We start from the raw sequence: 26,782 nt of genomic DNA, 5'->3' as shown, positions 1-26,782 counted from the left end.
CCTCCTCACAGCTTAGTAACAACGGGGGCTGCCATGAAGAAAAGAGAGATGTGGAGGGATAGCAACCGAACATAGATGGGCCTTTGCACACCTTCCTAAATGGAACAGATCAATAACTTTCGATGTCCTTGTCCAAAAACAAAACATGTACTCTCCCTCTTTCTGGACGAACCCCACTGGTATAGCCCACATCTTAGCTCATCGTCGCTCCCTCAACTCCATGGGGCACAAACTTCAGCCTATGTGGCGCACAACTGGTTTAAGCACCCATCCACAGATCCTGAGTTCAAATCCTGCCACAGCAGCTGGGGAATTTATTTAAATTCAATTGAATAAAATCTGGACTCAAAAAAAAAACTAGTATCAGTAATGGTGACCATGAAACTACCAGATTGTCATAAAAATCCATCTGGTTCACTAATGTCCTTTAGGGAAGGAAACCTGCCATTCTTAGCCAGTCTGGCCGAAATGTGACTCCAGACCCACAGCAATGTGGTTGATTCTTAATTGCCCTCTGAAATGGTCTAGCAAGCCATTCAGTTGGACAATCTCGCTACAAAAAAAGTCATGAGAATAAAACCGGACGGACCACCCAGCATCAGACCACTAGGCACCGGACATGACAAAGGCAAACCGAGCCCAGTCGACCCAACAAAGTCCTCCTCACTAACATCTGGGGACTTGTGCCAAAATTGGGAAAGCTATCCCACAGACTGGTCAAGCCATACTCACAGAATCATACTTTTCAGCCAATGTCCCAGACTCTTCCATTGGCAGTACAGTGATATACAGTCAGGAGGGAGTGGCCCTGGGAGTCCTCAGCATTGACTCGCACCCCATGAAATCTCATGGCATCAGGTCAAATAGGGGCAAAGAAACCTCCTGCTGATTATCACCGACCACCCTCCCTCAGCTGATGAATCAGTCCTCCTCCATGTTGAGTACCACTTGGAGGAAGCACTGAGGGTTGCAAGGGCACAGAATGTACTCTGGGTGGGGGACTTCAATGTCCATCACCAAGAGTGGCTCGGGAGCACCACTAATGACCAGCTGGCCGAGTCCTAAAGGACATAGCTGCCGGACTGGGCCTGCGGCAGGTGGTGCGCGAACCAACATGAGGGAAAAACCTACTTAACCTCATCCTCATCAATCTACCTGTCGTAGATTCATCTGTCCAGAACAGTATTGTTAGGAGTGACCACCGCACAGTCCTTGTGGAGACGAAGTCTGGTCTTCACACTGGGGACACCATCCAAAGTCTTGTGTGGCACTGCCACCGTGCTAAATGGGATAGATTCAGAACAGATCTAGCAGCTCAAAACTGGGCATCCATGGAGGCGCTGTGGGCCATCAGCAGCAGAATTGTATTCCAACACAAACTGTAACCTCATGGCCCGGCATATTCCTCACTCTACCATTACCAACAAGCCTGGGGATCAACCCTGGTTCAATGAGGAATGTAGAAGAGCATGCCAGGAGCAGCACCAGGCGTACCTAAAAATGAGGGGCCAACCTGATGAAGCTACAACACAAGACTACATGCATGCTAAACAGCGGAAGCAACATGCTATAGACAGAACCAAGCGATCAGATCAAAGCTCTGCAGTCCTGCCACATCCAGTCGTGAATGGTGGTGGACAATTAAACAACTAACGGGAGGAGGCGGCTCTGTAAACATCCCCATCCTCAAATGATGGTGGAGTCCAACACCTGAATGCAAAACACAAGGCTGAAGCGTTTGCAACCATCTTCAGCCAGAAGTGCCGAGTGGATGATCCATCTCGGCCTCCTCCCGATATCCCCACCATCACAGAAGCCAGTCTTCAGCCAATTCAATTCACTCCATGTGATATCAAGAAACGGCTGAGTGCAGTGGATACAACAAAGGCTATGGGCCCCAACAACATCCCAGCTGTAGTGCTGAAGACTTGGGCTCCAGAACTAGCCGCGCCTCTAGCCAAACTGTTCCAGTACAGCTACAACACTGGCATCGACCAAACAATGCGGAAAATTGCCCAGGTATGTCCTGTCCACAAAAAGCAGGACAAATCCAATCCAGCCAATTACCGCCCCATTAGTCTACTCTCAATCATCAAAGTGATGGAAGGTGTCGTTGACAGTGCTATCAAGCGGCACTTGCTCACCAATAACCTGCTCACCCATGCTCAGTTGGGGTTCCACCAGGACCACTCGGCTCCAAACCACATTACAGCCTTGGTCCAAACATGGATAAAAGAGCTGAATTCCAGAGATGAGGCGAGAGTGACTGCCCTTGACATCAAGGCAGCATTTGACCGAGTGTGGCACCACGAAGCACTAGTAAAATTGAAGTCAATGGGAATCAGGGGGAAAACGCTCCAGTGGCTGGAGTCATACCTAGCACAAAAGGAAGATGGTAGTGGTTGTTGGAGGCCAATCATCTTGGTCCCAGGGCATTGCTGCAGGAGTTCCTCAGGGCAGTGTCCTTGGCCCAACCATCTTCAGCTGCTTCATCAATGACCTTCCCTCCATCATAAGGTCAGAAATGGGGATGTTCGCTGATGATTGCACAGTGTTTAGTTCCATTTACAATCCCTCATATAATGAAGCAGTCTGTGACCGCATGCAGCAAGGCCTGATCAGCCCAAGCCTGGATGTTGTCAAGTGGCAAGGAACATTCGTGCCAGGCAATGACCATCTCCAACAAGAGAGTGTCTAACCATCTCCCCATGACATTCAATGGCATTATCATTGCCGAATCCCCCACCACCAAAATCCTGGGGTGGGGGGGGGGGGGCACCACTGACCAGAAACTTAACTGGACCAGCCACATAAATACAAGAGCAGGTCAGAAGCTGGGTATTCTGCAGCGAGTGACTCACCTCCTGACTCCCCAAAGCCTTTCCACCATCTACAAGGCACACGTCAGGAATGTGATGGAATACTTCCCACTTGCCTGGATGAGTGCAGCTCTAACACCACTCGAAGTTGACACCATCCAGGACAAAGCAGCCCGCTTTACTGGCACCCCATCTACCACCCTAAACATTCACTCCCTTCACCATTGGCGCACCGTGGCTGCAGTGTGTACCATCTACAGGATGCACTGCAACAACTCGCCAAGGCTTCTTCGAAAGCACCTCCTAAACCCGCGATCTCTACCACCTAGAAGGACATGGGCAGCAGGCACATGGGTACAACACCACCTGCACGTTCCCCTCCAAGTCACACACCATCCTGACTTGGAAATATATCACCGTTCCTTCATCGTCGCTGGGTCAAAATCCTAGAACTTCCAACCTAACAGCACTGTGGGAGAACCTTCACCACACAGACTGCAGCAGTTCAAGGCGGCTCACCATCACCGTCTCAAGGACAATTAGGGATGGGCAATAAATGCTGGCTTCGCCAGTGACGCCCACATCCCATGAACGAATAAAAAAAACTCATTTTACACCATCACCTAAAGTTACAATTACCACCACCCCTCCACCCCCCAAGTTAAACACCACTCCATCTTAGCAGAGAAACGTTACAACTGTGCTTCAGACTACCCATGAGCAGCACCACGAGGTCCACTACGATATAGAAAACTATAGACTATAGTATACTTTCAAAGGCACATGGGAAATACAATCAGAGAAAAAAAAACTTGCATTTATATAGCACCTTTCACATCGTTAGAATGCCCCAAAGCAGTTCACAGCCAACAAAGTGCTTTTGAAATGTAGTCACTTATGTAGGCAAACATGGCAACCAACGTGCATACTGCAAGATCCCACATATTGTTGTGTTTTGGCCAAGTCGATTGAGGGATTCATGTTGTCCAGAACAGGGGGCGAAAGACCAGACTGTTCTTCAAATAGTGCCATAGAATCGTTTATGTCAATCTGAACAGGCAAACAGATAAACCCTCAAGCTTGATTCTAGTATCTTATATGACCTGAATATTATGATTTGTTGTTGCCTTGTGATACAGTCCATCTATATCACGATCTGCACTAACACTTAAAAGTTAATCTAAATATGCTATGGTATGGTATAATACAGTACATTACTCCTGAGGAAGCTCAAAGCTTGTGTTATACAAATACATGCAAAAGAAAGGGTTGTCATTACAGAATGAATCACTCTAGTTCCTTGCTGAACCCTTTAAAATGCTTAAGACTAGCCAGCAACTGAAACAGAAAACTCTTCAAAATCATCTTTCTCTTTCAGCCTGACTGATCCACTGTCCAATTACATTTTCTAAATAATTTTATCCTCCCCAATATTCTCCCCTTCATCTGCTGAAGATATGCTGAGGTATGGTTCCATGGGTGATTGCAACCTCCCCACATGGCCCTCTCTCATGGGGCAGCCTAGACGGTGACTGCTTGAATCCTATTCTAACAATCACACGCAACCACAATTAAGTCTGAGCACGTCCTTATCCAATGTACACAAACTAAGTTCCAGCAGAGATCACTGCATTACCAGCAAGACAGCTGACTGATATTTCCCTCTCCCTAGCCCAAGGGGTCAGAGGGCAATTGTCGGACTCAGGCTGCTAACTCAGTTAACAAGACCTGGAATTAAAGCAGAATCCTTTTGGTATGCAAGGCTTAATGCTGCATTGGGTGATACCTTTAGCCTTTTGGGAGAGCTGCATGTGAATCCAAAAGTGATAGCCATAAAAATACAGAACTTCACAAATGGATAATCAACAGTTTTGCATTTGCTGCTGTCGCACATTGAGACTGGAATTAATCTCTCTCAGAAGCACTGATGACAGATACACACTAAATACCACATCTATTGGTAAGTCCCTCAAGTTCAATTACAACAATACCTAAATGAAGCCTTACAGCCTGGTGTACTGAAGTGGAAAACTCACCTAGAATGTATTAAAATTCTTGAGTTGGTAACACGGACATTGAATCAATACTGTAATGGTAATATGCGTCATTCAGCCATGGACAACTAAAGAAGTAAGGAACAGTATAAGACATAAGGAAAGGGCATACAAAAAGGCAAAAAATGGCACAGATCCTGGCGAATGGGAAAGATACAAAGATCAACAAAGGGTCACAAAACAGATAGTAAGTGCTACAAAAAGAGAGTAGGAAAAGAAACTTGCAAGGTATATTAAAACCAATATGAAGAACTTTTATAGTTTATATTAGGAAAAAGAGGGTGGTCAGGAGCAGTGTTGGCCCCTTAAAAACTGAAAGTGGGGATATTGTCATTGACAATGGGGAAATGGCGGACATGTTGAACAATTACTTTGCGTCAGTATTTACAGGAGAAAAAGAGGATAGCATGCCGGAAATCCCAAGAAAACTTACATTGAATCGGGGACAGGGACTTGATAAAATTAACATAAATAAAGCAACAGTAATGAAGAAAATAATAGCACCAAAGAGTGACAAATCCCCAGGACCAGATGGTTTCCATCCCAGGGTTTTAAAGGAAGTAGGTGAGCACATTGCAGATGCCCTAACTATAATCTTTCAAAGTTCTCTAGATTCAGGAACTGTCCCTCTGGATTGGAAAATTGTACGTCACTCCGCTTTTTAAGAAAAGGAGAGAGAGGGAAACCAGAGAATTATAGACCAGTTAGCCTAACATCTCATGCAGGGAAAATGCTGGAGTCCATAATTAAGGATAGGGTGACTGAACACCTCGAGAATTTTCAGTTAATCAGAGAGAGCCAGCATGGATTTGTGAAAGGTAGGTCGTGCCTGAAAAAGCTGATTGAATTTTTTGAAGAGGTGACTAAAGTAGTGGATGTTTTTTTATATGGACTTCCAGAAGGCATTTGATAAGGTCCCACATAAGAGACTGTTAGCTAAGATAGAAGCAAGGGAAAAGTACAGACTTGGTTAGGAAGTTGGCTGAGCGAAAGGTGACAGAGAGTAGGGATAATGGGAAGGTAAACACATTGGCAGGATGTGACTAGTGGAGTCCCGCAGGGATCTGTCTTGGGGCCTCAATTATTCACAATATTTATTAACGACTTAGATGAAGGCATAGAAAGTCTCATATCTAAGTTTGCCGATGACACAAAGATTGGTGGCATTGTAAGCAGTGTAGATGAAAACATAAAATTACAAAGCGATATTGATAGATTAGGTGAATGGGCAAAACTGTGGCAAATGGAATTCAATGTAGACAAATGTGAGGTCATCCACTTTGGATCAAAAAAGAATAGAACAGGGTACTTTCTAAATGGTAAAAAGTTAAAAACAGTGGATGTCCAAAGGAACTTCGGGGTTCAGGTACATAGATCATTGAAGTGTCATGAACAGGTGCAGAAAATAATCAATAAGGCTAATGGAATGCTGGCCTTTATATCTAGAGGACTGGAGTACAAGGGGGCAGAAGTTATGCTGCAGCTATACAAAACCCTGGTTAGACCACACCTGGAGTACTGTGAGCAGTTCTGGGCACCGCACCTTCGGAAGGACATATTGGCCTTGGAGGGAGTGCAGCGTAGGTTTACTGGAATGATACCCGGACTTCAAGGGTTAAGTTACGAGGAGAGATTACACAAATTGGGGTTGTATTCTCTGGAGGTTCGAAGGTTAAGGGGTGATCTGATCGAAGTTTACGGGGAACAGACAGGGTGGATAGAGAGAAACTATTTCCGCTGTTTGGGGAGTCTAGGAGTAGGGGGCACAGTCTAAAAATTAGAGCCAGACCTTTCAGGAGCGAGATTAGAAAACATTCCTATACACAAAGGGTGGTAGAAGTTTGGAACTCTCTTCCGCAAACGGCAATTGATACCAGCTCAATTGCTAAATTTAAATCTGAGATAGATAGCTTTTTGGCAACCAAAGGTATTAAGGGATATGGGCCAAAGGCAGGTATATGGAGTTAGATCGCAGATCAGCCATGGTCTTATCAAATGGCGGAGCAGGCACGAGGGGCTGAATGGCCTACTCCTGTTCCTATGTTCTCACTTGCTCCAGGAAGAGGCACTGTAACTAATTATAACAGAATATACATCTAAAAGACAAACCATTTCCTCTAACTAAATGTGAGCAAGGTCATAGGTGATACACTAGTATTACGACTATAATTGAGAATACGTTGCACCATTTAGAGTGCTGCTGTTTTATTTTTGACAATAAAACTGTCAAGAGCTCAGAACACTTGCCTCAATTAGATAAATAAACATGCTATGTTGAGATGAAAAGCTGAAAATCTACATGGTGTGTGTGCACACACACAAACAAAAAGCACACTTAACAAACAGAATTCTGTATGAACTTAAGGTTTTTAAAACCTTAGTACAAATGAAAGAGATTATATAATGCAAAGAAAACTTAAAATTAACTGAACTGACTTCCCGTACAAAAATTGCTTCTTCTTTCAGCATGTCCTGTTTAAGCCATTGGACACAATTCATTCCCTGCTAGCTCTCAAAGTGGTCAGATTAAGAGTGAAAAGTACAATGTAACAACTATGGCCATGACCTAATAAAACTATGTACATTAAAATGCAGAACAAATTGCAGGATTAAAACTGAACACATGATCCCTCAGCACTTGAATCAAAAAGCTAAAGGCATGTTGAGTGGTTTCCTGTACCATCAACTGCTATGCAAGTGCTGCTCATTAGCCTAAATCAGAGAATTAAAACTGAACAGAAGGATATTTCACTCAAAATTTAAATGGTAACATTAAAAATATTTTATTGGGAGTAGGAGGGGTCTATTTCAAATTGAAGACAAAAAAAAGTGGTAAATTTGTTTAACTGCAGGAAGAGTGGAGTCAGAAAACAGAAAGTTCATCGAGATTATTCAAGAAACAAGGATAATGAAAGGGAATAAAATGCAACAGGATTGGTGAATCTGCAACCAAATAAACGAACACAACCAGATTTATTCTTGAACAGGAAAGTTTAGCATTTTTGTCTTGTGTAAATTATACAAATGAAAAATAAAACAAAAAAATTACAAATTCAATACTGTAGGAAGATAAACATTTACAAAAGTTTGTGCACATGTTCGCATTAATGACCACAGCTTCCAAATCCCTTTCAAAAGAGTCTGACAACAAAGATCCTGATCAAGTCTACCATATATAAACTTATTAAGCTGGCAACTAGGTGCTCAAGTACAGAAGGTAAATAGTCTGTTTAAGGATATGGAAAATAATTCCAAGTAATGATAGGATGATTTCATTCATAAACCTTTAGGCAGATGCCCTTCTCAAATCTCATGAGCATCATTGTATACCACCACTCTTAAGTCAACAACTCTATTTCGACCACGTGTGATATTTAGGAAATGTTAAATCCAACTTTCTTTCAAGTGAGGTAGTTTAGTTAAGACAGCAATCTGGAATTATACACTTCCGGAGACCAACACATTCAGAACATTAACATGCTGGAACATAAAGTGGTGGAGCACAGGTATGTATCTGAAATCCCTCCCAACCGAGTGGGTGAAGGGAGGTAGAGAAACGAGAGAATGAAAATATACAGTACTAAGAACATCTGAGTAACTGGAGACCATGTATGCCAGTCTTTTGTTTAGGTACTATTATGTTACTATAATCTGGCTAGTTAATCAGGTCTTGCATGCAGCATTTTGCACTGACGTGCTCAATGAAAAGCTTTAAAAAAATACACAAAACCATGGCTGGTGTACAGTTATATTGAACTGAATTGACTCCCTTTCTTTCCTGAAGATATAGATTTGTCTTGGGATGTGTCACCCTAGACAATGCCAGTCGGTTATTTGACCACAGAGGGAATCACAGCCAAACTAATCTTATGCTTATTTGATGTCTACAAATGCACACTTTCCAGAAGAGGTCACTGGGCAAAGGAGAGGGGGAGGGGGAAAACAGGAGTGGAAACCCGAGCTAATTCTTCCCCTCCCTAAAAATCCAGGGTACAGCTGTAGCACCCAGATAATGTCACAGACCAGGAATTGACCTTCTGTTCAATGTTTTGTTGGGTACCATGCTACGGACAGTAACAATTACTTTCCTTCCAAAAATATAACCAGTCAACTTTCTTAGGAGTGGGAATTGAAGAGGAAGGAATAAAGGAGAGAAACAGATTCCTGTTTTCCCCAACCACTTCATGGAAGAATCCCTCTAAGTATTGATCACCTTTGCAGCTTTTAAAATACATGTTTCATTGCATCCCGTACAAAAGTATGATTTCTATTGCTTAGTGGAATGCAAAATTGGAGAAACCAAGAACGAACCACAGTTTTGTCAAACTGTTTACATTCACTGTCTTGACAATAGAAGCAGATGGACTTGCATGCTCCCTCTTGAAGGGCTTGCATGCTCTCACCTGAATCACAAGAACACCATGGTTAATTTATTTGGGGGGAAAAAATTAGAAGAGTTGAGGAAGAGAAAAGACTAGAAAATTCTCCCCAGTACCATCAAGTTTTTCATTAATGAGTGCAATAAAGGTTTACAAGAGCAAAGTAATACTTTATTAATTTTAAAATAAAAAAAAGCTTTCCAGTGCCAGAGAGACAAGTAGTCTTCAGATTTGATTCTCACCAACAATGCTAGTTGATCTCAGCCAAGATAGTAGTTAGGACACTATGGTTGGCTTCAGTGCCCCTTGGCTAGACAAAGAAAATCAGCCAGGGTTCCCATTCCTGCTTTCTAACCCGTGGTCCCTGCCAAAAAGCGAATGTTGCGTGGTAAAAGGATCTGACCTGGCTAGGATGCTAACATTCACTGTCCAGGCTTCTACGTGAAGAACGGCTGGTTGAGGTACTGGAGACCTCCCAATATCTCTGAAACTGTGCCTCATTAAGTGCTGCTACCTTCAGAAGAGGAGTGAAAAACAGATAAAAATCATGGGGAAAAAAACGTTACTGTCAGTTAGAAACGTAGCTGGAACTTGCATGGAGTCTTTCTCTATCATGCTGTCTAAAAACATTGAACTGAACAACACTGTTGCAATGCTTCACGAGACTCTCTCCTAAACAACGGAGCCGTTTCACAATTAGATATAATAGGAACCATACTTGCATGCACATGTGCAGCCATAAATGTGGACTTATCTACTTAATAGCTTTAAAAATTAGTCATTTGATTTTAAAATAAAACTTCACAGAAGGGAAATCCTGTCATCACAGAAATTAGGAGAAAGATGGAAATGCTGAAAATTGCCTGTGCATCTTATTTTCATGTTTTTTTTTAAAAATTAGCAACACGAGGTCTCCGATTAAACTAACTTACTGCAGTTATCAGCAATTAACTTAGTAAAGCATTTCTCGCTGTCATGTGACTGCAGGTCTGACTAGATAATCAATAGTTCTCCCCTTCTATTCTCCCTCCCCACCTCCCGTAAGTACAGTCGCTCACATCCTTACACAAATCAGACATCTCAGGGAGAATAACGGCTGAAACAAAAATTATATTTATGCTAGCGAAAAACTACAGACATTGCATACACTGTAAAGATCAAGACAAAAGAAACCTGTATCTAACACTTAGCACCAATGTATATTCAAGTCAATTTTTTCATCAAAGCGAAAGTTGTTACTGCTGAGCTAGGGAATGGAACACTTTTCATTAAGGGCATCCAGCATCAGCATTAATCACTGGCGGGTCAGGTATCACATGATTAGGATAAAGCTCATGTTACTCTGCCCCAATAGCAATAGTATGATCTTTTTCCATTTCCCACATCAGCCATCCTATAGCCTCTTAATCAGATTGTCAATTTAGTACTAAATTAGGGACAATTTTTGTGCCGTGTGCCCAAGTCCACCAGAAGCTGGATTGAGATGGCCTAATCTTATTTTATATAGGCCCCATATAGTCAGACAGGAGACTGTCATCCCATCGGTCTGAGCAGGTTTTGTATTCAGATGTCACTGGTGAAAGGCCAACATCTAACTCAATGCACCACCAATCTACCCCAATCAATTGCTTTTCAAGTAAATTTAACGTTTTCATGGTGGGGCTGGAAAGTATCCAGAGACATATCTAGATCATTTTGGAATTTAAATTCTCACACGTTAATAAATTTAAAAATGTGCTAAATAAATGTAATTCCCCAATACCAAAAAACAGAAGTGTGAATTAATACCATCACAAGTTTATATCACTAAAAAGGCACTTCAAGTAAAAATGGAATAGAACTTGTGATGCTAATCTTGTTTTCTCTGAACAGAACAATGTGGGGATGCAAATTTAAATAATTCCATTTTTATTTAATAGACCAACGGTATAAGGTTTTATATAAATATTTAGAACTATTTCTAGGAAGGTTTTACGACAGAGTAACATTCAGAAGCAATTCTAAACAGCAAACCTAAGTTCTCTATAAACATTAATAGTCTACATATAATGATTAATAAGTGTATTAAAAACTTAGATTTTAGAGGTCTGTATGAATTAGCATGTGATTGAAGAAGCAAGTGATCTAAATCAGAGATACTTTGTGAAATTAATAAATGTGCAATAGCTCTCAGTGATCAAGAAACTCAATTATATGGTTAAAATGGAGTGATCCAATTCATATGATATACCATAGTTTGGTCTCAAAATGGTGCTCTTCAGCTCTAAATTAAGTCAGAAAACAAGGGTTGACCAAGGTCCAAAAGTATGAACAGCCTCCAAAGCCAACCAGAAGTGCATGAAGCAAAATGTTCGATATTGATGTCACATGGCACAGGTCACATGTAAAAAAAGAGGGCCATAAAGATTCAAAACTTATTAAAAGCTTGTAGAATATAAAAGAACTGGAGACGAAAGGCTGAAGGAAATCTGAGAAGGTTCAAGGAGGCCAGAATTAGTGAGGAGAGTTCAATGCAACAAGGATAGTCGCTTTCTGATGGCTGAGGAACTGCGAGACAGGAAGGTATAAAGAAAAGGGATAGGGTACATAGTGAAGTCTTTATTGTAGTGAGCAAACTTACACTACTAATACAAACCAAAGCAAAAATGAATTTGGTATGAGAAATTAAGGAATTGAATTCAAACCATTTCTCTGTGGTGGATTTCATTAGCCCGCAAATTCTCCATTTTCCTGACTTGTCCTTGTTAATTTTGTCATTCTGTAATGTTGTTCATGTTTGCTGGTATTTTTAAAATCAAACTCTTTTATGAAGCGCCATTTGGATAAATTTGCCTTCAATGAAATCCATAAGAAAAGAAATATCATCAGATAAATCCACAGAATAGAATGACCTGGGGGGAGTTCTCTCAATCTCCCACCGTAACTTTGGCAAAATCTCTGAAGAAACGGAGTAAATAGCCATTTTTTGCTGTTTCTCCATTTTATCCTTAAGGGGCTAGAATCACTTGGCAAAAAGAGGGAATCTAAAATATTTTACGCAGTAAATCAGATCTGTGGTGTTCTTTGTAGTGTACTGTCAAACTTCGGGATATCTATTTCTCCAAGCAAGAAACTTGGTGTGATTATTAAAATGTTACTCAAATCAAAAATGGCATATCACTCTAGCTTGAGACAGGAAGTCATTAACTCATCCCAGACATGAGATTGAGTGGTTATGCTGACATGGCTTCTTTCCTTTTCTGGGCACCACACTTTAGGAAGGATGTGAAGGCCTTAGAGAGCATGCAGAAAAGATTTACGAGAATAGTTCCAGGGATGAGGGACTTCAGTTATGTGGATAGACTGGAGAAGCTGGGATTGTTCTCCTGAGAGCAGAGAAGGTTAAAAGGAGATTTGCTGGAAGTGTTCAAAATCATGAAGGATTTATATAAAGTAAATAAAGAGAAACTGTTCCCAATGGTGGAAGGGTCGAGAACCAGAGGACGCAGATTTAAGGTGATTTGCAAAAGAACCAAAAGGCGACATGAGGAAAAACTTTTTTTAAAAAACGCAGTTATGATCTGGAATGCGCTGCCTGAAAGGGTGGTGAAAGCAGATTCAATCGTGGCTTTCAAAAAGGAATTGAATACTTGTAGAGGAAAAATTTGCAGGGTGACAGGTAAAGAGTGGGGGAATAGGACTAACTGGATTGCTCTGACAACGAGCCAGCAAGGGCTCAATGGGCCGAATGGCTTCCTTCTGTACTGTAATCATTCTATGTGCCATCCAGACTCATTACGACTGGACAATCTGAGACAAAGCAAGAGATGGTTTTTATGGGGCTCCCACCTGGATAGACGGTAGCTGATTTAAATTGCAGTTGTACAGGCAAACTGTTGACAACATGTCCAGCTAGGAACAGAGGTCAGAAATACATGGCCTGGATTCAGTTCTGGAAAGTTTGCTGAGAGGGTGGAATGAACAGGGAGGCAAGTCTTCCTTAAGAATAATTCAGACAAGCCTTGGCCAATGAAAAAAGTGAAATTTAGCCTAATGACAGGGACATGGTGGCACTTTTGTTCTTTTATGAGGATTAATACAGAATCAAGTTGAAGTTTGGCAAGACTCTACAAATTTACTGATTTACAAATCAGCCTCATCTCATTAAAGCATGAATCAAACTGCCTTTCAGGAGGCATGGATGAGATTAAAGTATCTGGTTCATTTAATATGGGGCTTTATTCTTGAGTCATGTTGTTCTATGACTGGATATTGGGCACAAAGGTAAACTCCCGATCATAAGGGGCATGTGGAGAGACCAGAGATGCTGAACCCGAGAAAATATCTAGAGCACAGCTGAAATCTGTAACAATCACTCTAGAAATTTACCTGCCTGAATTTCGTCCTGGATACCAGCTCAGAAGTACAGTTATTTCCTGAGTCCAAGGGCAAGTTTTCTGAATAAATGACAAAGAATAAAAGTGGACTTCCTCAGCGGGAGCTGACTAAATTTTGTGCAGCCCAGAAGGGCTGAAGAGAATTGATTGGTCCTTCTAAGACAAAATCTATGGTAGGCCACACAAGTGTTCGTGGAAATGCAGGTAAATCAGCAGCAGTCTAGGCTGCAGCAATGACAAACTGCAAAGACAGCAAATAAGGGCATCCCAAAATTGATCTTACTTGGGCATTTAACTCAGCAAAATATAGCTGCCCATGTTACATTACAAATACAGTACACACTCATCCTCTCCCACCCTGAACTTGAAGACCACAACGGGTTCGGTCAGCAAGATCTGTTAGCCGAAGTCAACTGAACTTTATATAGCAAAGACAGCCAGCAACATATCAGTCAGTTTGGCCAACACTCTGAGGACAGTTACACAAGAGTTTGGTACACAAATGCATATAGTACAAGAAATAAAACAATGAGTTAGAAGCACAAATTCAGCTCAAAGTGTATGATGCAGTAGCCATCACACACACACCTGGCAACAAGCTGGGCATGACTGGTAGCTAAATATTTCAGATTATAGGATCTTTAGAAAGGAGAGGAAAATTGGGAAAGGAGGAGGAGTAATATTGATAAAAGACATGCTGTGGAAACACTATGGGTACAACTAAGAAACAGTAAAGGATGCAAGACTCTGATGGGAGACATCCATCAGATGGGATATTTTAATTTTCTATTAACTGGGAGAAGCAGAATAGTTCAAGTGGTAAAAGGAGAGTTTTCTGGAACAACAGGTTTCAGAACTGACAAGGGAACAGGCCATACTAGATTTAGCAATGAGTAACGAACCAGAATGAGTTAACAATCTGACAACTTGCATTTATATAGCACCTTTGAAGTAATGCAACGTCCCAGCGGTAAGGGAACATCTTGCGAATAGTGACCACAATATGATTTAATCTGATATTAGCATCGAGAGAGACAAGGGACAGTCATAAACCAATTTTTTAAATTAGGAACCACTTATTCCACATAAAGGGAAGTGGAAATCTGGAAAACTCTTCCCCAAAAGGCTGTGGATAATGGGTTAATTGATATTTTCAAGACTGAGATCGATGGATATTTGTTTGGTAAGGGTATTAAGAGAGGGGTATTGGAGATATAGATCAAAGTCAGGTAAATGGGGTTGAGGTATAGATCAGCCGTGATCTAATACAATAGCAGAACAGGCTTGTAAGGCTGAATGGCCTAATCCTGATCCTAACCTTCTGAAGCTTATACAGGTTGGATCAAAATAATCATCAATTTTTTTCACCTGGAGAGGCACTAACCTACACTGGAGTACAGTTCCACAAACACTAGCAGCCTCCAGTACTTTTCTCAAACAGCCATTCATTATGCTGTAAGCCTTGAAAATTAATGTTTGCAGGCTACTTAACTGTGAAGGGCATCACAGCTGTACCTAATGCTATCCTCACGCTTTCCAACAATACCCTTGCTAACTGAACACAAACCAGGTATCAAATCTGGGGTCTTTCACATCTGTATCACTCAGTACGATATCACGCAGTGCATTTATCTACAAAGCATCACGGGACCTATTAGACAATAAGATTTTAACATCTACCAACATACTAATGAATCCCTGCACAACTAGATTGAACAATGGAAAGCTAGAGGGAAGAAAAGTCACCTTTTCCCGAGATGCTCCTCAAACATATTCAAACTCTGCATGGTCTGGCAATTTTGGCTAAGAAACAGAGGATACAAGGGCATGTTGACAACCTGCAATATGCTTCCCACCTATATACACGTCATCCAGAGCAGAGACACTGACTTGAAGACTCGGGAATTTGCATGGATCTACAGGTGCTCATTTAGGAAATATGCAGTTATACGGTCAGAAGTTCCAGCGTTTGCAGACAGCCTCTCCAGAGAACTTGGCAGGCAATCTGATAAGGATCACAACTGTTAAAAATGTATGTGTTAACAAACAAAAAAAAAAATCAGTGAGTAAGTACATTTCCTGAGACAGATTGCAAGGTTAGTGGCAGGTCAGAAGATTGGTCAAAATATAAAAAACAGCAAAGAATGACTAAAGGAATAACAAGGAGGGAGAAATTAGAGTACGAGAGAAAGCTAGCTAGAAATGTAAAAAGATAGTAAGAGTTTCTACAGGTATTTAAAGAGTAAGTAAAGTGAGCGTTGGTCCTCGAGAGTGTCTGGGGAATTAATAAATGGAGAATAAAAGAACATGGTGGATGAATTGAGCAGATATTTTGTCCGTCTTCACTGTAGAGGATACAAATAACATGCCAGAAATAATTGTGAATCAAGAGGTGAAAGGGAGAGAGGAACTTAAAACATTTACAATCACCAGGGAAAGGGTTCTGAAAAAATTATTGGAACTGAAAGCTGACAAGTCCCCAGGTCCTGACAGACTTCATCTGAGGGTCTTAAAAGAGGCTGCAGAGATAGTAGCTGCATTGGTATTAATTTTCCAAAATTCCCTAGATTCTGGAAGGGTCCCATCAGATTGGAAAATAGCAAATGTAAGTCCTCTATTCAAGAAAGCAGGGAGTCAGAAAGCAGGAAACTACAGGCCAATGAGCTTAACATTTGTCATAGGGAAAATGCTAGAATCTATTATTAAGGAGGTTATAGCAGAGCACTTAGAAAATCTCAATGCAATCAGGCAGAGTCAACGTGGCTTTGTGACAGGGAAATCGTATTTGACTAATTTATTAGAATTCTTCGAGGAAGTAACAAGCAACGTGGATAAAGGGGACCCTGTGGATCTACTTGGATTTCCAGAAGGCTTTTGACAAGGTGCCACATCAAAGGCTACGGCACAAAATAAGAGCTCATGGTGTAGGTGGTAACATATTAGCAAGGATAAAGGATTGGTTAGCTAACAGGAAAGAGACTGGGGATAAATAGGTCATTTTCAGGTTGGCAAGATGTAACGAGTGGAGTGCCACAGGGATTAGTGCTTGGGCCTCAACTACTCACAATTTATATCAATGACTTGGACGAAGGGACCGAATGTATGGTTGCTAAATTTGCTGATGACACAAAGGTAGGTAGGAAAGTAAGTTGTGAATAGGACATAACCTATCTATATCCCTTTGCAGACTGCTTAAGTGAGTGGGCAAAAATGTGGCAGATGGAGTATAATGTGGGAAAATGTGAACTTGTCCACTTTGGCAGGAGGAATAGAAAAGTAGTATATTATTTAAATGGAGAGAGATTGCAGAACTCTGAGGCACAGAGGGATCTAGGTGTCCTAGTACAGGAATCACTAAAAGTTAGTATGCATGTACAGCAAGTGATTAGGAAGGCAAATGGAATGTTGTCATTTATTGCAAGGGGAATGGAATATAAAAGTACAGATGTTTTGCTACAGTTGTACAGGGCATTGGTGAGACCACATCTAGGTCAGAGGCTGGGTATTCTGCAGCGAGTGACTCACCTCCTGACTCCCCAAAGCTTTTCCACCATCTACAAGGCACAAGTCAGGAGTGTGATGGAATACTCTCCACTTGTCTGGATGAGTGCAGCTCCAACAACATTCAAGAAGCTCGACACCATCCAGGACAAAGCAGTCCACTTGATTGGCACCCCATCCACCATCCTAAACATTCACTCCCTTCACCACTGGCGCACAGTGGCTACAATGTGTACCATCCACAGGATGCACTTCGACAGCTCCTCCCATACCAGCACCTCTACCACCTAGAAGGACAAGAGCAGCAGGCACATGGGAACAACACCACCTGCACGTTCCCCTCCAAGTCACACACCATCCCGACTTGGAAATATATCGCCGTTCCTTCATAGTCGCTGGGTCAAAATCCTGGAACTCCCTTCCTAACAGCACTGTGGGAGAACCGTCACCACATGGACTGCAGCGGTTCAAGGTGGCGGCTCACCACCACCTTCTCAAGGGCAATTAGGGATGGGCAATAAATGCCGGCCTCGCCAGCGACGTCCACATCCCATGAACGAATAAAAAAGTGTGCAGTTTTGGTCTCCTTATTTAAGAAAGGACATAATTGCTTTAGAGGCTGTTCAGAGAAGGTTCACTCGACTAATTTCTGGGATGAGGGGGTTATCTTATGAGGAAAGGTTGGATAAGTTGGGCCTGTATACACTGGAGTTTAGAAGAATGAGAGGTGATCTTATTGAAACATAAGATCCTGAGGGGACTAGAAGGGGTAGATGCTATGGGGACGTTTCTCCTTGTGGGAGAGACTAGAACTAGGGGCCACAGTTTAAAAATAAGGGGACTCCCATTTAAGACGGTTGTGAGTCTGTGGAACTCCCTACCCCAAAGAGCAGTGGAGGCAGGGTCATTGAATATTTTTAAGGCTGAGTTAGATAGATTCCTGATTAACAAGGGAGTCAAAGGTTATTGTAGATAGATGGGAAAGTAAGGTTGAGGTCACAATCAGATCAGCCATGATCTTATCAAATGGCAGAGTCGGCTCGAGTGGCCAAATGGCCTACTCCTGCTCTTAATTCGTATGTTCGTACGTCAAAAGGTGCTGCCATAACCATTTAACTGGTCCTACATTAAGGCTGCTCAGTGTGGCATTTTTACAGTTTTCACTCCCACACAAAGTGGCAAAAACATACTAGGGGACAAAATTAAAATCAGCATGAATCATATGACCAGGGCAGCATATATACACAGAATACATGTACAGAACTCCAAGAATCTGTGGAATGTAAATATTTAAAGGTCATAAATTTCATTATTTGGTAATAAAGTTATAAAAAAGTATATAAACATAGCAACTAGAACCTCATCCAACGGCTGGCACCCAGAGGAGACTACTTAAAAAAAACAGTATTCCGGTCACTTCCAATTGTTTAGTGGGAACTGCCAATAGGACCCAATTTACAATAACTTTTATTTATATAGTGCCTTTAACATAGTAAAACGTCCCAAGGCGCTTCACAGTTGCAATTTTCAAACAAAATTTGTCACTGAGCCACATAAGGAGATATTAGGACAGGTGAGGTAGATTTTAAGGAGTGTCTTAAAGGTCGAGAGATAGGGAGGCCAGGATCTTTCTTGTTAACCTGTGTTCTCTCCAATGTTCAGCTGGGGATCCTTACACAGCAAGTCTGAATGGGATACAGTTAATGCTGTATCCATCAACCTAGAGCTGTTGCAAATTATACAAAACTATGTCAACTCACAAACTGGTATGTAAAGGCTTTGCTAAGCAGCACTTGGCAGGTAGTATACAATTATTACAAGAATGTCCTTGTGTGCCTGTGTGGTATGTACACTTTACATAGCACCCTGTGCTCTTTTTGGTACCATAAGATGAAAATTCTTGGTAAATAAAGGACATAGGTAGCAAATATAGAGTAAACGTCCCTTGCCTTAAACTGTTCCATTGCTGCAAGTAAAAAAGGCTTTTTAAAGTTAAAATAATCTCAGATGAATTACTGTAACAGTAGATAATGAAATAGGATAAATACATTTGCATCTTCAATGGTCACAGATCAGAAACATTCCCCTCACCAATGCTGAAATAGCAGATTCTTATTTGTACAATTCAGGTTATATACTGCTATTTTGTCTACACATACTGTAACCCTTCCAAGAATGCAATGCAAAACTTCAAGAACTTAAATGTTATTTTTTTTTAAACCATTATAAAACATATATTTATAAATAAATACACACTTAAAAAACATTTATTCAGTAAAGTCAGTGTTTAGTCATTGAAAGGTTAATGCTCATTTCTTGGAATAATGCTCAAATGCTTCCAAAACTGAAGTGGCATCGGTAATAGTGCAGCTGCTAAGGACCCTCAGTAAGCCCAATGTGTCTCTGTACAAAGTTCAGATATCACTGCTTTTTAAAGCATGTGCTTTAGGTGATTTGTACAGATTTATTCCAAACTCAATTATTTTGTCATGATTTTTCTGTTGCAAAGAGAGTGTTACTCATTTTACACTTAAAACCACCACTCTTGTCCTGAATTGTTTTTGTTAATCAGACTTACACTGATGATTCACACACTTGTTTCTCCTTAATGTTGATCGGTCAAAGTTTGTGGTTGTGCCCAGTATGCAACTAATAAGACAAACTGTGGACAAAAACACAACTGCTGGCGAGAAATCATAGGACAAGAGCCTTCAGGGTGGAACCAGTAACAAAACGTGGAACCAGATAAACCTAAGAAAAGCCACAGAATCTAGAACAAGTAGTTTAAAAACAAAGTTATCTCTGACCTTCATGTACTGGTCACACACTTTGAACACTGGAGGCACCAGAAACACTGACAGAGTTGTCCTGCTGTAGGCCTCATTCTAAATTTAACTATTTTCTTTGAAATAGGAAATGAGAATTCATCAATTGTTTGACTGAATTATTAACTGGAAAACATATCGAGGGCTCCACTCCCATTCCACTCCCTGAGAAACAGACATCTCCATTAGAAATACTTGCTTTTTAAATATTCACACCATGCCCATGTGTGGCTTTTTGGGTTTAAGGAGATTGGAATTGGTGAGACATGATAGAAGTTTTAGCACTGAACTACCACTGCCTCTGATGGGTACAAAGAAACATTTTTTTAAAGCATCAAGTTGTAATGATCTGGAATGCACTGCCTGAAAGGGTGGTGGAAGCAGGTTCAATAGTAACTTTCAAAAGGGAATTGGATAAATACTTGAAGGGAACAAACTTACAGGGCTATGGAGAAAGAGCAGGGGAGTGGGACTAACTGGATAGTTCTTTCAAAGAGCCGGCACAGGCATGATAGGCTGAATGGCCTCCTCCTGTGCTGTACCTACTATGATACTATGAAGATTCAGTGTTTAAGGATGACACAGAAGGTTGGTTCCATTCCCTCCGAACTCAGTACCTTCAGGAAAGAAAAAAAGGGAGAAAAGTAAAGTTTGTTGTACAGCTGAGGCTCAGTGGGTAAAAATGCCACATGAACAGTGAGGGCTCAGTGGGTAAAAATGCCACATATTTGAAAAATAAGCCACAAAGTCCAGGAGAGTCCCAGGTTTGACATCTAGCATCCAAGTAGCTCAGCAGGTCTGGCCTTAGGATGCCACAACTGACCTCAGTGTCCCCAGTGGAGGTGGCAGTGGAAGAAGAAACGTCAGACACATCCCACCACTGATTGCTATCCAGTAATTACTGCTGGAAAGCGCACATACATGAACACGATTGAAGATAGGACTGGTCTCGGTTATGTTGTAAACAAAGTCGAATAGCCTGCTGAGCTCACAAATAACCATTTTGGCACACGAAAGGGAGAAAGAGTTTGTAGCGGGAATATCCCTCTGCAATTACAATCAACATCACAATTCTTCTTGTGCACAACAAAACTGGTTAACACCTTGCAAACCCAAAAGTTAGGAGTCGGCAGAACACATACAGAGGTAAGTACGTCCAGCTAATAGTTAGTTCATGACAATAGCTTCCTCAATGGTTCAGCTAATTCAGTGTCTGAGCCATCCTGACTAAGAAGGTCTCAGGGTTGAACAACAGCCTGTGCTAGGCAACCTGATCTCAAATCAGAAGCAAGAGCACTAAAATTGGTTTCAGTACCCTCGCTTGGAGGAGAGAAGAATGAAAAAAAGTTGGTCAGAGTTTCTGCTGCTCAACACTATCCAGTGCCCCCCCCCCCCCCCAGATAATCACTCGCGTTGATGCAAGACGAGGACAGACCAGGCTGGGCTGCGAAGTCCAAATGGTCAAATTGCTTACTGACAGTTACTGTCTAGACTAAGGACACCACTGGGTCAAGGTACCAGAAAGAACTGTACTTCAGCAGGGAGTCAGTCCTTTATAAAAGAGCAGAGAAGGAGTAGAGAGGGGAAAGGAGCAAAATTGGCAGAAGAAAAACACCATATGTTCAAGAGAAAAATTATAATTCTTCACAAGAATTTTTTTTAAAATTCATTCATGGGATGTGGGCATCGCTGGCAAGGCCAGCATTTATTGCCCATCCCTATTTGCCCTCGAGAAGGTGGTGGTGAGCCGCCTTCTTGAACTGCTGCAGCCTATGTGAAGGTTCTTCCACAGTGCTGTTAGGTAGGGAGTTCCAGGATATTGACCCAGCAATGATGAAGGAACGGCGATATATTTCCAAGTCGGGATGGTGTGTGACTTGTTGTTCCCATGTGCCTGCCGCCCTTGTCCTTCTTGGTGGTAGAGGTCGCAGGTTTGGGAGGTGCTATCAAAGAAGCCTTGGCGAGTTGCTGCAGTGCATCCTGTAGATGCTTCTGGCATCATGTAGGTTTCTTTCTGGATTCACTCCCTCATATTTGGAAGGTTAAGTGCAACAACAGACAATATACAGCAAATACAGCTATTTGATCAAACTGCTCATTGTGCATCAAGAGAGTACCTGGATAAATCGCACGTTAAAAGGTATCAGAAGACTTAGAATTACTCCACTGATACATGGTACACAGTACTGAAACAAACAGCTTTTGGTTTTTTCCTCTTTGTATGGAGCCAAAAGTGCAAGTAGCTCATGACTCATTTATGAGAGCAACATTATTTTGGGCTGAAACAATCATGTAAATTGAATACTTGGCATTTGAAGATTTTCAAGATGCTAACTAATTACATTCAGAGGCAAGGTTAGAAAGTAGTCACACAGTTGAAAACATAATAAACTGGTTGCTTGTAATAATCTTAATTTCTGTGAAAGATATGCAGATTTGTTTTGAAACAAAATACCATAAATCCTCATATACAACTTAACCTTCATAAGATGACTCTACCCATTACATCCAAGAAATCCATTACTTCCTTATAAGATGAGGGTCAACATTACAAAGCCCCGACCCATCAGAATTCTCACCTTCATATCAGCTGGTGCCACAGATATATTTTCTCTCCATTTTTGCTTGTTTCAACTGGTGCATTCATGTCCACCATTGCACTGTTCCGCCAGCGCAAATATTTACATAGTAACTCTCCCTCCCAACTTCAGTCCTGACTGCTTCTGCTAATTTCAGTCCAGTCTCCTTACATTCTTCTGGGTTGCCTTCAATTTTAAGTTAGCAGTAGGCGCTTAAGATTATCAGAGGTCAAGAAGGAACATTAGCATTCAAAATTACAGCACTGGAGAAGAAGAGCAGAACAACAGCACAATGGCATGGTGCTTCTGCTGGGCCCACCGGCTTTGAGGAAATTGCTTTGCTTGGCGGAAGCTTGAGGGAAAATAGAGCTCGCGTACAAGTCAACTCCACCACCACCACCACCCCGCCAGCTCCCTTCCCACAGATATATTTCTTCTGACAAAGTCTTTCTCACTGATTGAATTAGCTGGGCACCCACTTATCCTTATTATGTATCCATTATAAATAACAGCATTTACTAATCCTGCACTACTCCTAAACAGAAGGATGACCTTTCACTCAGATTCACTACCAGCAGGTGCTGTGCCAAATACTCACTGCCAATGCAAGGCCGGGGGTGGGGGATTTGCCTTCACTAGTTTTAACAAAAAGAAAGCTGAAAGAAGTATGAAGTCGTGACACACTACTTTTTACTCACACCTACTTCTTTGCTAAACATATCGAAAAGTGGAATTTCACCCAAGATCGTTAAACTTTCTGTACTGTGACATAAGTCCATGCCAATAAGCTTTATTGAAGGGTCACCTTACAATTAGGATGCCAATTGCCCTGGGGAAAAGTTGTAAATAGAAACAATTTGGAAGTTTGTCAAAACACACACACACACACACACACACACACTAAATAAGCCAGAGAAATTACTGGAGATGTAAATACATATATTGCAGATGGCCGCTTTTATATCATAACATTTGGATGTCATACAAAAGAAACTATATTGGGGCACTTTACATACGGTATCACTGCTGAGGGAGTGACAACAAATCTAAATTGGATGACTATTACTGCAAACGATAATCATAGTCCATCAGTATATCTAGTTATTTTCTCCTCTTCCCACCTCTTCATACGAGAGTTATTGTATGATGTTTTGATAAAATTGTAAAACCTAAGTATCCACAACAAACATAACCAGAAGTTGCATTTGCTTGCAGGGGTGCAAAGGTTCGGTTTGGGGCCCCTACATTTTACTAAACAATTATATTAAATATTACCTACTTAATTTGGTGTCAAATCCACACATGTAATTGTGAAAAGGCATGTCTGCAATAGGTAATATAAAAATAGTTGACAAAATGATTAGAGATTGTCATTTACTTTTGTGTTACCATCGAACGATTATAAAAAGGTCTGAAAACACTAACGTTATTTCAGTATATGCAGCAAAAATCGTGTGTAACATGAGTAGTCGAATGCTCGCAAGGACTGAATTTCATCTTCACCCACCTCAGCCATGACTACTAGACGGTAAGTGGGATAGGTGAGAAGACAAGCAACGAGGTCAGAGGTTGCTGCACGTCCCCTGGATTATGACTATTATAGGAGAGCTGCAAATCTCTGTTCTCCTCGTACCTCTCATTTAGTAAAATAATATGCCCTCATTTTCAAATTATTTGCATGTTATAAAAATTGCCTTTTTTCCCCCACCCATAAGGCTAAATTAACTAAATGCTCTCAATAAAATGTATAAAATTCTGACAGGGCTAGACAAACTGGATGCAGGGAGGATGTATCCCCTGGCTGGGGTGTCTAGAACGAGGGGTCACAGTCTAAGGACACGGGGTAGGACATTTAGGACTGAGATGAGGAGAAATTTCTTCCCTTAGAGGCTGGTGAACCTGTGGAATTCTCTACCACAGAAGGCTGTGGAGGCCAAGTCACTGAATATATTTAAGAAGGAAATAGATAGATTTTAGAAGGCATCAAGGGGTATGGGGAAAGAGCAGGAATATGGTATGGAGATAGAGGATCAGCCATGATCATATTGAATGGCGAAGCAGGCTCGAAGGGCCGAATGGCCTACTCCTGCTCCTATTTTCTATGTTTCTATGTGATAGGGAGAAAGAGGGTGATGTTCAGGGATCAACTATTACCACTGCGTAGATGTCATTTGGAGTATTGTATCCAGTTCTGGGCACCGCATTTTAGGAAAGATATGAAGGCCATAGAGAGGGTGCAGAAGAAATTTACTAGAATGATTCCAGGGATGAGGGACTTTACTTACATGGATAGACTGGAGAAGCTGGGGTTGTTCTCCTTGGAATAGAGAAGGTTGCAAGGAGATTTGATAGAGGTATTCAAAATCATGAAGGGTCCAGACGGAGTAGGTGGAGAGAAACCATTCCCATTGGCAGAAGGGTCAAGAACCAGAGGGCATAGATTTAAAGTGATCGGCAAAAGAACCAAAGGTGACATGAGGAAAAACTTTTTTTTAAAAACACAGGGAGGGGTTAGGATCTGGAGTGCACTGCCTTCGGGGGTGGAGGAGGCAGATTCAATCATGGCGTTCAAAAGGGAACTGGATAAGTACTTGAAAGTAAAAAATTTGTAGGGCTACGGGGATAGGGCCGGGGAGTGGGACCAGCTGGATTGCTCTTGCATAGAGCCAGCGCGGACTCGATGGGCCAAATGGCCTCCTTCCATGCTGTAACCTTTCTATGATTTCACCGGATCAAGTCGGGGCCCTCAATGGCTTGGGGACCCATGCAATTGCACGGTCCTAATACCACCCCTGAATATAGTAACTACAATTTAGTTTGATTTATTGTGAACTATAAAACTGCAACATAGACTATATACAGCTCAGCCTCAAAGCTATCATAGGTTTCTGGGTCAAATGAAGTATTCTAACCATTCACATTAAATATTGATGGAAATAACAAGATTGCTAGAAGAATCTCAATCAGACATACAGAACAACTTACAGTTTATGGATGCTATGCTTTAAATTTCCTCCTATCAAGCGTTGTTTAGCAGCTACTATTGCAAATTAAAAGAGTATACATGATGTAGTTTTTGTCACAGAACCTTGTTTTAAAATTAGAAGTTTTTTTCCCCCTTAAAAATCCTGAACTGTTATACCAAATGGGATATGGATATATAGTCACAGGATAAAGAACCAAAAATTCAACTCTTTCATTTGTCAAATTGTGAGAATGTTAAAAAAAAAGTAAAGCATTATACCACAGACATCTGATTTTAAACTAAAAAAGTTCCTTTTCCTCGCAATGTTGAGGTGTCAGGGAAGAGTTACCCGCGATCACTGAGCCTCTTGAACCCTCGGGTGAGTGCTACCACAGCGGGAGAGCCGCCAGGAGAGAGCCGCGGATTCGCGAGGCCTGCTCTCCACGGAGCTGCAATTTCGGGAGATCACAAAAAGACGTTGCTTAAAACCCTCTTCAAATCTTTAACTTTTACATTTTAAAAAATAAAGCGAAATTTTCGCGAGCTGTCGCGGTTGTGTGCAAACAGTTGGCAACACGCCCTGTGCAGATATGACATAAAATAAACTCGCTTCTGCTCACCTCCCTGCCCTTCAGCTCCGCGAGAGCAGCAAGAACCGCACATTTTATACAAAAAGGTAAACATACCACGCCACCGACACTGGGGGAGGAAACCTCAACACAGAATAAAGTCACAATAAAATAAAACCCAGCTCCAAAACACTAAACATGTGGCTCGATGAACTCACCCTCACCTCCACACAACCGATTCAATAACCGCCCCACCCTCCACAGGTCCAGCCGTACCTACCCGCCAGCAAACAGATGCACCAGAGGGTCTTTCTGATTCATTGTGAATCATTATTATCCTGAGCGGGATCGGGTATGGTTTCCCCGGGAGCTGCTGCCGCCACCGTCTCCTCCTCCTCCTCCTCCTCCTGTCTCTCTCTCTCTCTCTCTCTCCCCCCACCCTCACCCCGGTCCGCTCTCTCTCTCTCTCTCTGCTCCACTCGCGCTCCCTCTAATGTACCCGCTACCTCAGCCTGACGCGCTCTTGCTGACTGCCACAGGAGGAGGAGGGGGGGGGGGAGGTGGTGGAGGAGGAAGGGGGTGTGATTATTAATAATCTACAACATAAGGGATATCTAAATGCGTTCTCCCTTTAATTTTACTGGCTGCTTTACCCAATAACATTAGGAGAGACACACACAATACAGTCACGCCCATTTATCTCTCCGTCATTCAC

At 41.8% G+C, this 26,782-nt stretch overlaps 1 protein-coding gene across 2 annotated transcripts in view; it reads right to left on the bottom strand.

Moving 5' to 3' along the window:
* Window positions 1-26,571, bottom strand: part of LOC137331559 (solute carrier family 25 member 36) — a 68,833-nt gene extending 42,262 nt beyond the window's left edge. Inside the window, exon 1 of one of the 2 annotated variants that reach the window (XM_067995434.1) lies at window positions 26,348-26,571. In XM_067995434.1, the coding sequence (XP_067851535.1) occupies window positions 26,348-26,388 (41 nt within the window). In that variant the 5' untranslated portion in view covers window positions 26,389-26,571. The remainder of the gene's footprint in view (window positions 1-26,347) is intronic. The other variant, XM_067995432.1, reaches the window with a different exon arrangement.
* Between the last annotated feature and the right edge of the window lie 211 nt (window positions 26,572-26,782).

Source organism: Heptranchias perlo, chromosome 13, assembly GCF_035084215.1.
Source record: "Heptranchias perlo isolate sHepPer1 chromosome 13, sHepPer1.hap1, whole genome shotgun sequence".
NCBI lineage: Eukaryota > Metazoa > Chordata > Chondrichthyes > Hexanchiformes > Hexanchidae > Heptranchias > Heptranchias perlo.
This window is presented reverse-complemented; position numbering and strand designations above follow the sequence as displayed.